The sequence below is a fragment of the Oncorhynchus tshawytscha genome, linkage group LG03 (assembly GCF_018296145.1).
Source record: "Oncorhynchus tshawytscha isolate Ot180627B linkage group LG03, Otsh_v2.0, whole genome shotgun sequence".
NCBI lineage: Eukaryota > Metazoa > Chordata > Actinopteri > Salmoniformes > Salmonidae > Oncorhynchus > Oncorhynchus tshawytscha.
The window spans coordinates 2508694-2524764 of record NC_056431.1 but is presented as its reverse complement, the minus strand read 5'-3'; the positions used below and the strand labels follow the sequence as shown (position 1 = coordinate 2524764).

At 46.7% G+C, this 16071-nt stretch overlaps 1 protein-coding gene and 1 pseudogene across 1 annotated transcript; both read right to left on the bottom strand.

Annotated features, from left to right (window-relative positions):
• Positions 1-10016: 10016 nt before the first annotated feature.
• LOC121841122 lies at positions 10017-12458 on the bottom strand (annotated as a pseudogene).
• Positions 12459-13041: 583 nt separating this feature from the next.
• On the bottom strand, positions 13042-15954 carry LOC112237747 (protein phosphatase 1, regulatory subunit 35). Its single transcript, XM_024406349.2, is given in 7 exon segments — positions 13042-13364; positions 13506-13639; positions 13786-14010; positions 14249-14369; positions 14530-14597; positions 14600-14779; positions 15256-15954. Coding segments are annotated over 6 exon segments (852 nt in total). The 5' UTR covers positions 14733-14779; positions 15256-15954; the 3' UTR covers positions 13042-13193.
• Positions 15955-16071: the final 117 nt, after the last annotated feature.

The window sequence follows — 16071 nt, the reverse complement described above, 5'->3', positions numbered from 1 at the left end:
ACGGACATGTTCTGGCCTGGTTTAGATCTTATCTGTCGGAAAGATATCAGTTTGTCTCTGTGAATGGTTTGTCCTCTGACAAATCAACTGTAAATTTCGGTGTTCCTCAAGGTTCCGTTTTAGGACCACTATTGTTCTCACTATATATTTTACCTCTTGGGGATGTTATTCGAAAACATAATGTAAACTTTCACTGCTATGCGGATGACACACAGCTGTACATTTCAATGAAACATGGTGAAGCCCCAAAATTGCCCTCGCTAGAAGCATGTGTTTCAGACATAAGGAAGTGGATGGCTGCAAACTTTCTACTATTAAACTCGGACAAAACAGAGATGCTTGTTCTAGGTCCCAAGAAACAAAGAGATCTTCTGTTGAATCTGACAATTAATCTTAATGGTTGTACAGTCGTCTCAAATAAAACTGTGAAGGACCTCGGCGTTACTCTGGACCCTGATCTCTCTTTTGAAGAACATATCAAGACCATTTCAAGGACATCTTTTTCCATCTACGTAACATTGCAAAAATCAGAAACTTTCTGTCCAAAAATGATGCAGAAAAATTAATCCATGCTTTTGTCACTTCTAGGTTAGACTACTGCAATGCTCTATTTTCCGGCTACCCGGATAAAGCACTAAATAAACTTCAGTTAGTGCTAAATACGGCTGCTAGAATCCTGACTAGAACCAAAAAATTTGATCATATTACTCCAGTGCTAGCCTCTCTACACTGGCTTCCTGTCAAAGCAAGGGCTGATTTCAAGGTTTTACTGCTAACCTACAAAGCATTACATGGGCTTGCTCCTACCTGTCTCTCTGATTTGGTCCTGCCGTACATACCTACACGTACGCTACGGTCACAAGACGCAGGCCTCCTAATTGTCCCTAGAATTTCTAAGCAAACAGCTGGAGGCAGGGCTTTCTCTTATAGAGCTCCATTTTTATGGAACGGTCTGCCTACCCATGTCAGAGACGCAAACTCGGTCTCAACCTTTAAGTCTTTACTGAAGACTCATCTCTTCAGTGGGTCATATGATTGAGTGTAGTCTGGCCCAGGAGTGGGAAGGTGAACGGAAAGGCTCTGGAGCAACGAACCGCCCTTGCTGTCTCTGCCTGGCCGGTTCCCCTCTTTCCACTGGGATTCTCTGCCTCTAACCCTATTACAGGGGCTGGGTCACTGGCTTACTGGGGCTCTCTCATGCCGTCCCTGGAGGGGGTGCGTCACCTGAGTGGGTTGATTCACTGTTGTGGTCATCCTGTCTGGGTTGGCGCCCCCCTTGGGTTGTGCCGTGGCGGAGATCTTTGTGGGCTATACTCAGCCTTGTCTCAGGATGGTAAGTTGGTGGTTGAAGGTATCCCTCTAGTGGTGTGGGGGCTGTGCTTTGGCAAAGTGGGTGGGGTTATATCCTTCCTGTTTGGCCCTGTCCGGGGTGACCTCGGATGGGGCCACAGTGTCTCCTGACCCCTCCTGTCTCAGCCTCCAGTATTTATGCTGCAGTAGTTTATGTGTCGGGGGCTGGGGTCAGTTTGTTCTATCTGGAGTACTTCTCCTGTCCTATTCGGTGTCCTGTGTGAATCTAAGTGTGCGTTCTCTAATTCTCTCCTTCTCTCTTTCTTTCTCTCTCTCGGAGGACCTGAGCCCTAGGACCTGAGCTCCAGGACTACCTGACATGATGACTCCTTGCTGTCCCCAGTCCACCTGGCCATGCTGCTGTTCTAGTTTCAACTGACCTGAGCCCTAGGACCATGCCCCAGGACTACCTGACATGATGACTCCTTGCTGTCCCCAGTCCACCTGGCCATGCTGCTGCTCCAGTTTCAACTTCCACCTGACTGTGCTGCTGCTCCAGTTTCAACTGTTCTGCCTTATTATTATTCGACCATGCTGGTCATTTATGAACATTTGAACATCTTGGCCATGTTCTGTTATAATCTCCACCCGGCACAGCCAGAAGAGGACTGGCCACCCCACATAGCCTGGTTCCTCTCTAGGTTTCTTCCTAGGTTTTGGCCTTTCTAGGGAGTTTTTCCTAGCCACCGTGCTTCTACACCTGCATTGCTTGCTGTTTGGAGTTTTAGGCTGGGTTTCTGTACAGCACTTTGAGATATCAGCTGATGTACGAAGGGCTATATAAATAAATTTGATTTGATTTGATTTGAATAGTTATTACAGAGACTGAAGCTTGTTTAACAAAAGAAAACTTCAAATTCACAACCACAAGGCTCTCCAGAGGGTGGTGAGGTCTGCTCCGCCCACAACCACAAGGCTCTCCAGAGGGTGGTGAGGTCTGCTCCGCCCACAACCGTAAGGCTCTCCAGAGGGTGGTGAGGTCTGCTCCGCCCACAACCGTAAGGCTCTCCAGAGGGTGGTGAGGTCTGCTCCGCCCACAACCGTAAGGCTCTCCAGAGGGTGGTGAGGTCTGCTCCGCCCACAACAGTAAGGCTCTCCAGAGGGTAGTGAGGTCTGCTACGCCCACAACCACAAGGCTCTCCAGAGGGTGGTGAGGTCTGCTCCGCCCACAACCACAAGGCTCTCCAGAGGGTGGTGAGGTCTGCTCCGCCCACAACCACAAGGCTCCCCAGAGGGTGGTGATGTCTGTTCCGCCCACAACCACATGGCTCTCCAGAGGGTAGTGAGGTCAGCTCCGCCCACAACCGTAAGGCTCTCCAGAGGGTAGTGAGGTCTGCTCCGCCCACAACCACAAGGCTCTCCAGAGGGTGGTGAGGTCTGCTCCGCCCACAACCACAAGGCTCTCCAGAGGGTGGTGAGGTCTGCTCTGCCCACAACCACAAGGCTCTCCAGAGGGTGGTGAAGCTGCTCCGCCCAAAACCGTAAGGCTCTCCAGAGGGTGATGAGGTCTGCTCCGCCCACAACCGTAAGGCTCTCCAGAGGGTAGTGAGGTCTGCACAACGCATCACCGGGGGCAAAGTACCTGCCCTCCAGGACACCTACACCCCCGATGTCACAGGAAGGCCATAAAGATCATCAAGGAGAACAACCACCCGAGCCACTGCCTGTTCACCCCGCTATCATCCAGAAGGCGAGGTCAGTACAGGTGCATCAAAGCAGGGACCGAGACACTGAAAAACAACTTCTATCTCAAGGCCATCAGACTGTTAAACAGCCACCACTAATATTGAGTGGCTGCTGCCAACATACTGACTCAACTCCAGCCACTTAAATAATGGAAAAATCTATGTAAAAAATGTATCACTAGCCACTTTAAACAATGCCACTTAATATAATGTTTACATACCCTACATTACTCATCTCGTATGTATATACTGTACTCGATACCATCTACTGCATCTTGCCTATGCCGTTCTGTACCATCACTCATTAATATATCTTTATGTACATATTCTTCATCCCTTTACACTTGTGTGTATAAGGTAGTTGTTGTGAAATTGTTAGGTTAGATTACTCGTTGGTTATTACTGCTCTGTCGGAACTAGAAGCCCAAGCATTTTGCTACACTCGCATTAACATCTGCTAACCATGTGTATGTGACAAATAACATTTGATTTGATTTATGCGTGGGAATACTTGGGAACAGATTTCTTAAATTAAAATAACTTGGAGCAGATTTCCTGGTGTTTTTATTTCCTCGTCTTTTATGTCCAAGAATTAAAAATCCCCAACGTTTTTATTTGGGCTCAGAAAACTTGGGGGGCCAAATAAAATCCCCCACGGGCCAAATTTGGGGAACTCTTCCCTAGTCCAACTCCATTTGCTCTCCACACTGACCTCACCCACCTGGATAAGAGGAATACCTATGTGAGAATGCTGTTCATTGACTACAGCTCAGCATTCAACACGATTGTCCCTTCCAAGCTCATCACCAAGCTTAGGACTCTGGGTCTGAACACCTCCCTCTGCAACTGGATCCTGGACTTCCTGACCGACCGACCCCAGGTGCTGAGGAGAGGCAACATCACCTCTGCCACGCTGACCCTCAACACTGGGGCCCCACAGGGGTGTGTGGTTAGTCCTCTCCTGTACTCCCTGTTCACCCACGACTGCGTGGCCAATCACGACTCCAACACCATCAAGTTTGCTGACGACACAATGGTGGTAGGCCTGATCACCGGCGACGATGAGTCAGCCTAAAGGGAGGAGGTCAGTGACCTGGCAGTGTGGTGCCAGAGAATCAATCTCTCCCTCAATGTCAGTAAGACCAAGGTGCGGATCGTGGACTGCAGGAAACAGGGGGGCGAGCACGCCCCTATCCACATCGAAAGGGCTGCAGTGGAGCCCCGGTGTCCTAATCACTAGACTTAAAATGGTCCAAACACACACGCACAGTCATGAAGAAGGCGCGAAGTGCCTTTTCTCCCTAAGGAGGTTAAAAAAGTTGTGCATGGGCCCTCAAATCCTTAAACAGTTCTACTGCTGTACCATTGATAGCATCTTGACTGGCTGCATCACTGCCTAGTATGGAAATAGCACCGCAACAGTGGGTGGTGCGGACAGCTGAGTACATTACTGGGAACGAGCTTCCTGCCATCCAGGACATCGATATCAGGTGTGGAAGGAAGGCCTGGAAAATCATTAAAGACTCCAGCCACCCAAGCATTAGACTATTCTCTCTGCTTCTGCACTGCAAGAGGTACCGGTGCATCAAGTCTGACACCAACAGGCTCCTGAACAGCTTCTATCCCCAAGCAATATGACTGATAAATAGATAACAAAATAGCTACATGGACTATCTGAGTTAACCTTGTATCTTTATTGAGCGTTTATTTTGCACTGTCTCTATGCACACTCACAGGGCCCTACACACTAACACACTGTCTCTATGCACACTCACAGGGCCCTACACACTAACACACTGTCTCTATGCACACTCACAGGGCCCTACACACTAACACACTGTCTCTATGCACACTCACAGGGCCCTACACACTAACACACTGTCTCTATGCACACTCACAGGGCCCTACACACTAACACACTGCCTCTATGCACACTCACAGGGCCCTACACACTAACACACTGTCTCTATGCACACTCACAGGGCCCTACACACTAACACACTGTCTCTATGCACACTCACAGGGCCCTACACACTACACACTAACACACACACTGTCTCTATGCACACTCACAGGGCCCTACACACTAACACACTGTCTCTATGCACACTCACAGGGCCCTACACACTAACACACTGTCTCTATGCACACTCACAGGGCCCTACACACTAACACACTGTCTCTATGCACACTCACAGGGCCCTACACACTAACACACTGTCTCTATGCACACTCACAGGGCCCTACACATTAACACACTGTCTCTATGCACACTCACAGGGCCCTACACACTAACACACATACACTCACTCACTCACTCCGTCATCTGCTCACTCACACATAATACGCACATACATTTATACTGACTCTACAAACCCCCACACCCACTCACATACAATCTGTTGCTACACTGTTTATGTTATATCTAGTTGCCTAGTCATCTTACCCCTATACATATCTACCTCCATCCCTCCAGTATCCCTGTCACCTTACCCCTATACATATCTACCTCCATCACTCCAGTATCCCTGTCCCTTTACCTCTATACATATCTACCTCCATCACTCCAGTATCCCTGTCTCCTTACCCCTATACATATCTACCTCCATCACTCCAGTATCCCTGTCACCTTACCCCTATACATATCTACCTCCATCACTCCAGTAACTTTGTCATCTTACCCCTATACATATCTACCTCCATCACTCCAGTATCCCTGTAACCTTACCCCTATACATATCTACCTCCATCACTCCAGTATCTTTGTCATCTTACACCTATACATATCTACCTCCATCACTCCAGTATCCCTGTCATCTTACGCCTATACATATCTACCTCCATCACTCCAGTATCCCTGTCTCCTTACCCCTATACATATCTACCTCCATCACTCCAGTATCCCTGTCTCCTTACCCCTATACAGATCTACCTCCATCACTCCAGTATCCCTGTCTCCTTACCCTTATACATATCTACCTCCATCACTCCAGTATCCCTGTTTCCTTACCCCTATACATATCTACCTCCATCACTCCAGTATCCCTGTCTCCTTACCCCTATACATATCTACCTCCATCCCTCCAGTATCCCTGTCTCCTTACCCCTATACATATCTACCTCCATCACTCCAGTATCCCTGTCTCCTTACCCCTATACATATCTACCTCCATCACTCCAGTATCCCTGTCTCCTTACCCCTATACATATCTACCTCCATCACTCCAGTATCCCTGTCCCTTTACCTCTATACATATCTACCTCCATCACTCCAGTATCCCTGTCTCCTTACCCCTATACATATCTACCTCCATCACTCCAGTATCCCTGTCCCTTTACCTCTATACATATCTACCTCCATCACTCCAGTATCCCTGTCTCCTTACCCCTATACATATCTACCTCCATCCCTCCAGTATCCCTGTCTCCTTACCCCTATACATATCTACCTCCATCACTCCAGTATCCCTGCACATTTCAAATATGGCATTAAAACTGACCCTGTATATAATATGCTTACTTACTTATTGTGTTCTTATTTCTCATGTGTTTTTTCTAGTATTACATTGTTATCGATTATAGCATTGTTGGGTTTTGAGTTTGCAATAAAGTAATTTCACTGTACTTGAGCATGTGACATTAAAACTTGAAATGTAGCTGTGAAGTTTCAAGGTTACAGGGGCCTTCACAGGTATGATTCTAAGAGGGTGGTCACTCCAGTAATTATTGATGTATGGCAAGACTTGTGTGTGAATGTGTGTAGGTGTGTGTTCTCATTGGGATCTATCCCCCTCATTTACTGCCTTTAAAAAAAAAAACTGATATTGCTGACTTGCTTAAACAGATGTGGTTTCTACTGACAATTGAGATGTACAGTACAAGCTATGGCATAAGGGGACGACTGTCACGGCTCCCCCCCATGTGTTTTTGTGAAATTGGTTTTGTTACGTGTTTCGTGTGGACGCGCCAGGCTGGGTTTTTCCCGTTATTCCGTGGTATTTCCACGAAGGATGTTTATTGTAAACATTTGCTCATTTTTTTTGTGACTGTTTCGCACCTTGCACTTTTACCTTTGGCTGGAGGTTTTGATGCAGTGGTGTCTGTCTGTTTTATTGACTCGGCCTAAATAAAGTGTGCGCCTGTTCACTCACAACTCTCTGCTCTCCTGCACCTGACTTCTCCACCAGTAGCGCACACCTTGACAACGACAAGCGGATAAAGCAATCCGTTACTTCGATTAAGACATTCATGAGCGAGCTAGGACGGCGTGGTCAACATACCTATTTGTTAAGCAGTTTTGAAATGTACAGTAACATAATTCAGAACATGGGCTGCTCTTACAGTGTACTACTATCAGGAGCACTGTCAAGCTATACACAAAAAGTTTGCAAACAAGCACACACCGGCCACGAACGATGTGTTTACAATACCGCGTTGGTGAAAATACAGTGCCTTGCGAAAGTATTCGGCCCCCTTGAACTTTGCGACCTTTTGCCACATTTCAGGCTTCAAACATAAAGATATAAAACTGTATTTTTTTGTGAAGAATCAACAACAAGTGGGACACAATCATGAAGTGGACGACATTTATTGGATATTTCAAACTTTTTTAACAAATCAAAAACTGAAAAATTGGGCGTGCAAAATTATTCAGCCCCTTTACTTTCAGTGCAGCAAACTCTCTCCAGAAGTTCAGTGAGGATCTCTGAATGTTCCAGTGTTGACCTAAATGACTAATGATGAGAAATACAATCCACCTGTGTGTAATCAGGTCTCCGTATAAATGCACCTGCACTGTGATAGTCTCCTAGGTCCGTTAAAAGCGCAGAGAGCATCATGAAGAACAAGGAACACACCAGGCAGGTCCGAGATACTGTTGTGAAGAAGTTTAAAGCCGGATTTGGATACAAAAAGATTTCCCAAGCTTTAAACATCCCAAGGAGCACTGTGCAAGCGATAATATTGAAATGGAAGGAGTATCAGACCACTGCAAATCTACCAAGACCTGGCCGTCCCTCTAAACTTTCAGCTCATACAAGGAGAAGACTGATCAGAGATGCAGCCAAGAGGCCCATGATCACTCTGGATGAACTGCAGAGATCTACAGCTGAGGTGGGAGACTCTGTCCATAGGAAAACAATCAGTCGTATATTGCACAAATCTGGCCTTTATGGAAGAGTGGCAAGACGAAAGCCATTTCTTAAAGATATCCATAAAAAGTGTCGTTTAAAGTTTGCCACAAGCCACCTGGGAGTCACACTAAACATGTGGAAGAAGGTGCTCTGGTCAGATGAAAACAAAATTGAACTTTTTGGCAACAATGCAAAACGTTATGTTTGGCGTAAAAGCAACACAGCACATCACCCTGAACACACTATCCCCACTGTCAAACATGGTGGTGGCAGCATCATGGTTTGAGCCTGCTTTTCTTCATCAGGGACAGGGAAGATGGTTAAAATTGATGGGAAGATGGATGGAGCCAAATACAGGACCATTCTGGAAGAAAACCTGATGGAGTCTGCAAAAGACCTGAGACTGGGACGGAGATTTGTCTTCTACCTGAATCCAATCGAGAATCTGTGGAAAGAACTGAAAACTGCTGTTCACAAATGCTCTCCATCCAACCTCACTGAGCTCGAGCTGTTTTGCAAGGAGGAATGGGAAAAAATTTCAGTCTCTCGATGTGCAAAACTGATAGAGACATACCCCAAGCGACTTACAGGTGTAATCGCAGCAAGTATTAACTTAAGGGGGCTGAATAATTTTGCACGCCCAATTTTTCGATTTGTTAAAAAAGTTTGAAATATCCAATAAATGTCGTTCTACTTCATGATTGTGTCCCACTTGTTGTTGATTCTTCACAAAAAAACACAGTTTTATATCTTTATGTTTGAAGCCTGAAATGTGGCAAAAAGTCGCAAAGTTCAAGGGGGCCGAATACTTTCGCAAGGCACTGTAAGACTACTAACAGCTTACTACACAACATACACTTATGTATACTAGTATTACTTTCTTAGCTACAGTATACATATCTCTCTGACATCTTACATCATTTATGAAGCAGCATAAGACATTTTTGGAAAGTGGCGCACTTGTCCTTCGTGGGCAAATGTTGTCATCAAAGAGAAAGATGCTGTATTCACAATTCCGAGTTGAATGACCGTTCAAAATGTATTATTCCTGACTTCCCAGTTGCAAAGCTTGCAGTTAGTCACTGTCATCGATTCCTTACAAACCACTCATTGTTGAATTTTCGATCTCCAAATTGTTTTGTAATATTTATGCCCAATGGCCGATGAGCACCGATATGTTTTATCTATATTTTCTCTTCATTATTTCTGTTCATTTGACAAGGATTAAAAAAGATTTACCAGTAGACTTGATTCATGATGATGACTGCAAACTAAGATTGTGAAAGTAAGACGTTGACATGATCAGTCCAATCAAAGCTACTGTACAAATAACGTGATTTGACGTCATTTCTGTGGCCAATGACCGTGAGCCTTCTTGAAAGGGCACTTCTAATGTAACGCTATGCAGCACACAGAGGGCTCACATTATTGATGTCTACACTTACTAAATCAAATCAAATGTATTTGTCACATACACATGGTTAGCAGATGTTAATGTGAGTGTAGCAAAATGCCTGAGCTGTGTGAGTGTGAGAGTGGGGTGGGTGGGCTTGCAGGTGTCAAGTCTGCTAAATCAGTCTGTGATGAGACAGAGTGGAACTCTGAGCACGCTGTCAACTCAAAGGCTGCAACCTCCTACTGCTACACACACACACACACACACACACACCTTACATCCCTCCCTCCCTCACATTAACCAATAATCCCAGTAACCCCCTCTAATCAATCTTCCAACCCGCCAATACTCCCCAGGGGCCATTCTTACCCTCACCAGTCACCATGGTGACACACAAACACACACACACACACACACACACACACCAGAGCTAAAGTACCACAAAGACAAAAGGCTGGAATTACAGTTTATTACACATCACTCTGAGAACACACACACCTTCAGGGGTTTAGAACCAACAGTCATCAAAATGGCAAATATATATGAACCAAATATTATACAATAAATCTGACAGTATGTCTCACTAAAGACAATGTGCCTCTAAACAAAGTCTTATTCCTCCATCCATCTCCAAGGTTTTCTGTGTGTGTGTGTGTCCGTGAGTGGTGGTAGAGTGTTGTGAGGTGAGTGGGGGGTGGTGGGAGCGGGGTGTGTGTGAGTTACAGGGTGGTGGTAGAGTGTTGTGGCGTGAGTGGGGGTGGTGGGAGCGGGGTGTGTGTGAATTACAGGGTGGTGGTAGAGTGTTGTGGCGTGGGTGGGGGGTGGTGGGAGCGGGGGGTGTGTGAGCGCAGCAGGCTGTGGACAGCGTGGCGGTAGCGTGCTGACATGGTGTTGTAGAGGATAGGGTTGACAGCAGCACTGAGGTAGAACAACACAAAGGAGACCAGGTTAAAGTACTGAGAGATGTAGTACATATCAGCGCTGGAGCCCAGAGTCACAGAGAACAACGTCCGACCAACGTGGAACGGCAGCCAACACAGAACAAACGCCAGCACGATCATCCCTAGAGAGAGAGGAGAATATGGGATGGAGCGACAGAAAGAGTTGACATTAGAACTCATTATTACTGTATGTGTGATATAGTTGGTTCACAATAGCTGCTTAGCTGTAGTATTGCTGAGGCCCAAACCAGTAAATCAAAGTAACTTTAAAATACAGAGACTCTCTCACAGCCTCACCGAGCATCTTGATGGTGTGTCGCTGGGCGCGGTCTCGGCTGCTGCGTTGTGGGCGGAGCCAAAGCTTCCTGCCGATCAGGCCATACACAACTCCCAGAATGCCCAGTGGCACCAGGAAGTAGAGGTTGGAGAGCCACATCATGGCCCCCAGCAGGCCTGAGGAGACGGCGTAGTCCGTACAGCGACACTCGCGCTCTCCCCTCACCTCCCCCAGCTCCTCTACCCCTACTATAGCAAACACCGGCCCGGCGCTGATCACGGCCACAACCCACAGGCAGCCAATGAGAGTGCGGACGCGGGTCCGTGTGACCAGGGTCTTGGCTGAGTGGTCGACAGACAGCGAGGTAGCGCTCCAGAGAAAGGGCGGTGATGTGGAGGATGGAGGAGTAGGTACAACTCTCACTGATGAACACACTCAGCTTACACACTGCATCACCCAGATCCCAGGGCCGGAACCTCCACAGCTAGAGGGACGGACACACAGATAGGTTACACACACACACACACAACCCAGCTCAGACACTATATCGTCTAACCCCCAGGGCCAGAACCTCCACAGCTAGAGAGAGAGAAACACAAATCACACACACACGCAGTATCAGCTAGCTAAACCCCAGGGAGGGAACCTCCATAGCTAGAGAGACCCCCCCTTACCTTGTAGTACAGATCTAAAGGCATCAGAAGCAGTATGAGGAGGTCGGAGACGGCCATACTACTCAGGTAGAGGTAGGTGGTGCTTCTCAGGTGTGGCCGGAGCCAAACTACTAGGATGGTTAACATATTTCCTGTGATGCCCAGGGCCAGCAGCAGCACACACACGGCTGTCACACACACCAGCTCAGCCCCACTGAAGTCCTCCCATTCCCAGTCAGTCTGGTCACTCTGGTTCCCACAGTCCTCCAGACAGCCAGACCCTAGCACACAATCCTCTGAACAGCTGCTCCCACTGCCCAGCGCTGACACGTCCATGGTCAGAGAGAGATGCCCGGGTCTCAGAGACTGGGGTGTGTGCGTGAGAGAGAGAGGTGAGCTGAGATGGTACAAGCGTGCCTGTGTGTGAGAGAGAGAGAGAAAGTGTGGATGGTCTATATCACCCAGGTTACAGCACAGGGTGACGTAGGCTGATGGATTCTAACTGGAGATGATCCTGAACCACAACACATCTAGGAGATGTAAAACACAACACATCTAGGAGATGTAAAACACAACACATCTAGGAGATGTAAAACACAACACATCTAGGAGATGTAAAACACAACACATCTAGGAGATGTAAAACACAACACATCTAGGAGATTTGGGCTCAATTCCATGTCAATTGAGTTAATCTGGGAGATGGAGTACCATTTTCACAAAATGACAGAATTGTTCCCACCACTGAAACACAAACATGTTATCCTGTGGTAGGGAAAGGACTTGCTCGATGTTATCAATCACACACCAACACAAAACTCCCTGTTACACCAATGTGTTACACACACAACAACACTACATGATAAACACACTGTAACCTCTGGTTCGTTCAGCCATTCCTATTGGGGAAATTAAATGGGGAAAGAATAGCGTTTTGGGATAAACGTAGAAAATAAGGTCTGAGGTTAACACAGGCTTAGGAGATCTTATGCATAGAATATCATCAGTCAGTTAACATTACATGTCTGAGTTATAGCCTCGCTACTGTATATAGCCTCGCTACTGTATATAGCATCGCTACTGTTATTTCACTGTCTTTTTACTGTTGTTTTTTTATTTATCTATTGTTCACCTAATACCTATTTTTTACTTAAAAATGGCACTGTTGGTTAGGGCCGGTAAGTAAGCATATCACTGTAAGGTTTACACCTGTTGTATTCGGCGGACGTGACAAGCAAACTTTGATTTGATAATGCCTTTGTGCTCGTTTTGATTACATAAATGCTTCGGCATTTATCCTCAAACCCATACATGTCCCCATAGGCTTTGGCCAACAAGCCATGGCAGAGTTAGCTTCCGTTAGTGTCTACAAGAGACACCATTACTATTGCTCTCTATACCCCCGTTACAAACAGTACATACCCAGCAGTGTGAATTGAAGCTGTGTACTCACCTCGCAGCCGTCTTCGATCCCTGGACAATCTCTCCCTCCTCTACCTCCTCCCTTGCTCTCCAACACCCACAACTCGTACACGCATGCAAGCAAGCACAAACGAAACGAAGGCTCAAGCACACACGCAAGCAGTAAAGATCGCTCATCAACATGATACAGGTTCATTCCTTTAATATCTTAAATTAGTTTCAAATATAATATTTATATCTGAGAATGACGGAGGTAGGGAGGGAAAGAAGGGATAATGCTCTTCTTAAGTTTTGGGACAGGGCCTTTCAGTCTAGAGGTTCAGAGTAAGTGTGTGTGTCAGGGTCCAGCCTCCCAGCATGTGTGTCTGTGGTAGAGGTCGAAGGTTGTGTCTGCGGGGCGTGGGATGGGCTGGGGGCGTGGTATGGTAATCTCCTCCCCTGGTAGGAGGGGCTTCTCTCTCAGCAGATCCCCCCTGAAGAAAACCTGCAGGTCAGGACTGTCCTCTTTCTGCTCACACACACACGGATTACAAATACAGTTATGGACTAGTTGCAGGTCATGAGTGCTTTCGCTCTACACACACCTTTATTTACATATTACTTACACACACATACATGTAATCAGATGGGGTCAGTGAGAGAGACTTGCCTTGTTGCCATGGCTGCATGTGGGCGAGACCAGCTGAAGCCTGTCACGTAGTGCCTGGCTGATAAGCTCCTCCTCCTCCACATTCACACTGACCAATGCCCTGTAGAGGTGCTGGGATGGAGGGACATTCAGCCCTATAGACAAAGACAGGACATACACTTAGTTAGTGTGTGGTGTGTGTTTATGTCTGCATGTGTGTGTTTCTGTGTATGTTTCTGTGTGTGTTTATATCTGCATGTGTGTGTGTTAATGTCGGCATGTGTGTGTTTCTGTGTGCTACCCTCTGTAGCCCGGGCGCTGATGCTGTTCTTGGTTCTGTCTGACTTCTGTAGTTGCTCCTGCACGGCCTTCTGGGAGTTAAACTCTGCCCCTGCCACGTTATCTAGCTCAGCCCTCAGAGCCAGAGTAGTATTTAACTCCGCCCTTTCAGGGAGGCTGCCACCCCTCTCCTCACAGGGAGCCTCCTCATTGGGTTCTGACCTTGCCCTCCAACGCAGTTCTCCACCTATGTGAGGAATACAGGAAGAGATATTGACCAGTCCTCTGCTCAGACATGGCTGACTCATGCCAGATCTTATAACACCCGGATAGGTATTTCATGTATCAGCCTAACCACATCACGCTATAGCAATCTGGTGCGACGGCACAGTCCATGACGTGGCACACAACCATTGGTTGATGCATGCAACTCCTGTGCAGGGGAACATGAGTACATCAGACTCTAGACCAGGAGGGTTAGTTACCATGGAGTCTTTTCCCCTTTGAGTAACTGCTGGAGTGTCCAGGGCATTGCCAAGGTGGAGGGTCTTTGCTAGGCTCTGCTATCACCATGTCAACCACAGGCACCTCGGAGACAAATCGCACCTGTAGAGTCAGGGGCACACACTTCAGTGATGTCTCTCCAAAAACACAGACCGACACACACAGATCTCTCATCATTTCTACGGCTGTCTTGACAACTGAGAAAAGCACCATCTGTGACTGTCCGTCAGTGTGTGTGTGTGTGTATATGTGTCAGACTGACCTGCCGGTGGCTGCGTCCTCTCAGCAGGCTAGCCGGGTTGGGCCGTGGCGGGTCTGGGCTGAGGGGAGAGACAGGTCCAGTTCCGGGCACCGCAGGAGGCTAGCGGGGACCAGGGGCACCGGGGCAGGCAGGGGGACCAGCCAGATGTCTGGGTCACTGCACCCTGCTAGAGGACGCTGCTGCAGGGGACCTACTCTGGTCATCTTAGGTCACCAGTCTGGGTCTTTATCTTTGGGTGAAGGCTCTGTTACTGATGTTAGGTAAGATACAAGGCAAAGGCAGTCAATGCCCATAATATTTTGTATGGTTCTGAATGGCAGTTACATTATCACTTTGCCGAACACCCCCTAACCTAACCTTTCTGATGGAGCAAACTGAACATATTTTGGGTCCTATGCCCAACCCAGTCCCTTACCATTGTTGGATCTGTAGTGTAGGTTGAATAACGTTAACTTTACACTTCCAACCAGATATGACGATGTTACGTTATCTAGCTAACGTTAGATCTCTGGCTAGATTCCATTCAGTGGGAGCTTTCAGCACACAGCCAGCTAGCTAACTAACGACGACAGCAGACATGCTAGAAAGTTCACCAGTCAGTTAGCCAGCTAACTTTACTTGTTGTACTACTAGCCAGCTAACGTTATAGGGTTTGTTTGGCTAATTAGCTAGCTAACGTTAACTAAAGCTATGCAAATTCAATCATGTCGTTTATTCTCCGCTTACTGTTATGAGGAAGCGTCCCGAATGACAGCTCACGCGTTTCTTGTAGTTTTCACTGTTAATACATGAGGTTAGATTGACTCTATTTAGCAGGATCTGCTCACTTTTGAAATTCCCTCCACTGGCGCCGCCATAACACCTTCTACAGAACAAAACAATCACACTTCCGGTTTCTTCGTTAGTAGGAAATTATACAATGGGCCCCCTTGGCTTGCATGTTACGTTGCGTGTGCTTGTGTAAATGGTGGACTCTACGGCAGATTTAATCTAAAACTAGGCGATTGCTGGACTATGGCTAATCTTAATTTTCATCTTCAATATTGTCCAATATGTTCTCTATGGAGACCTGCGATACAGTATCATTATTTGGATATTGTCTTTGTTTCATGTTGCTGGGTAGGATGCTTCATCTTGGAGATGGTTCTTTATGGAGACCTGCGATACAGTATCATTATTTGGATATTATCTTTGTTGTTTCATGTTGCTGGGTAGGAGGCTTCATCTTGGAGATGGTTCTATATGTGGCTCTATTTAACCTTCACAGTAACAGTTGACTTCCTGTATTCTTACTGGCTCTGGAGTAGATAACAATATTGTGATGTAATTAAATAGTCAAATATAGGGTATGCCTTAAACCCCTAATTTAATTTAATGTTTTGGGTTACGTTGACATAATCAACAATTTTATTATTTCACCGGGTGTCTGAAAACAAAGGTTCATGTTTGATTCATGTTAGTTGCTATATCCTATTTAGGACATACACAGCCAATCACACATGCACAATCACAATCACACATGTACAAACACACACACACCTG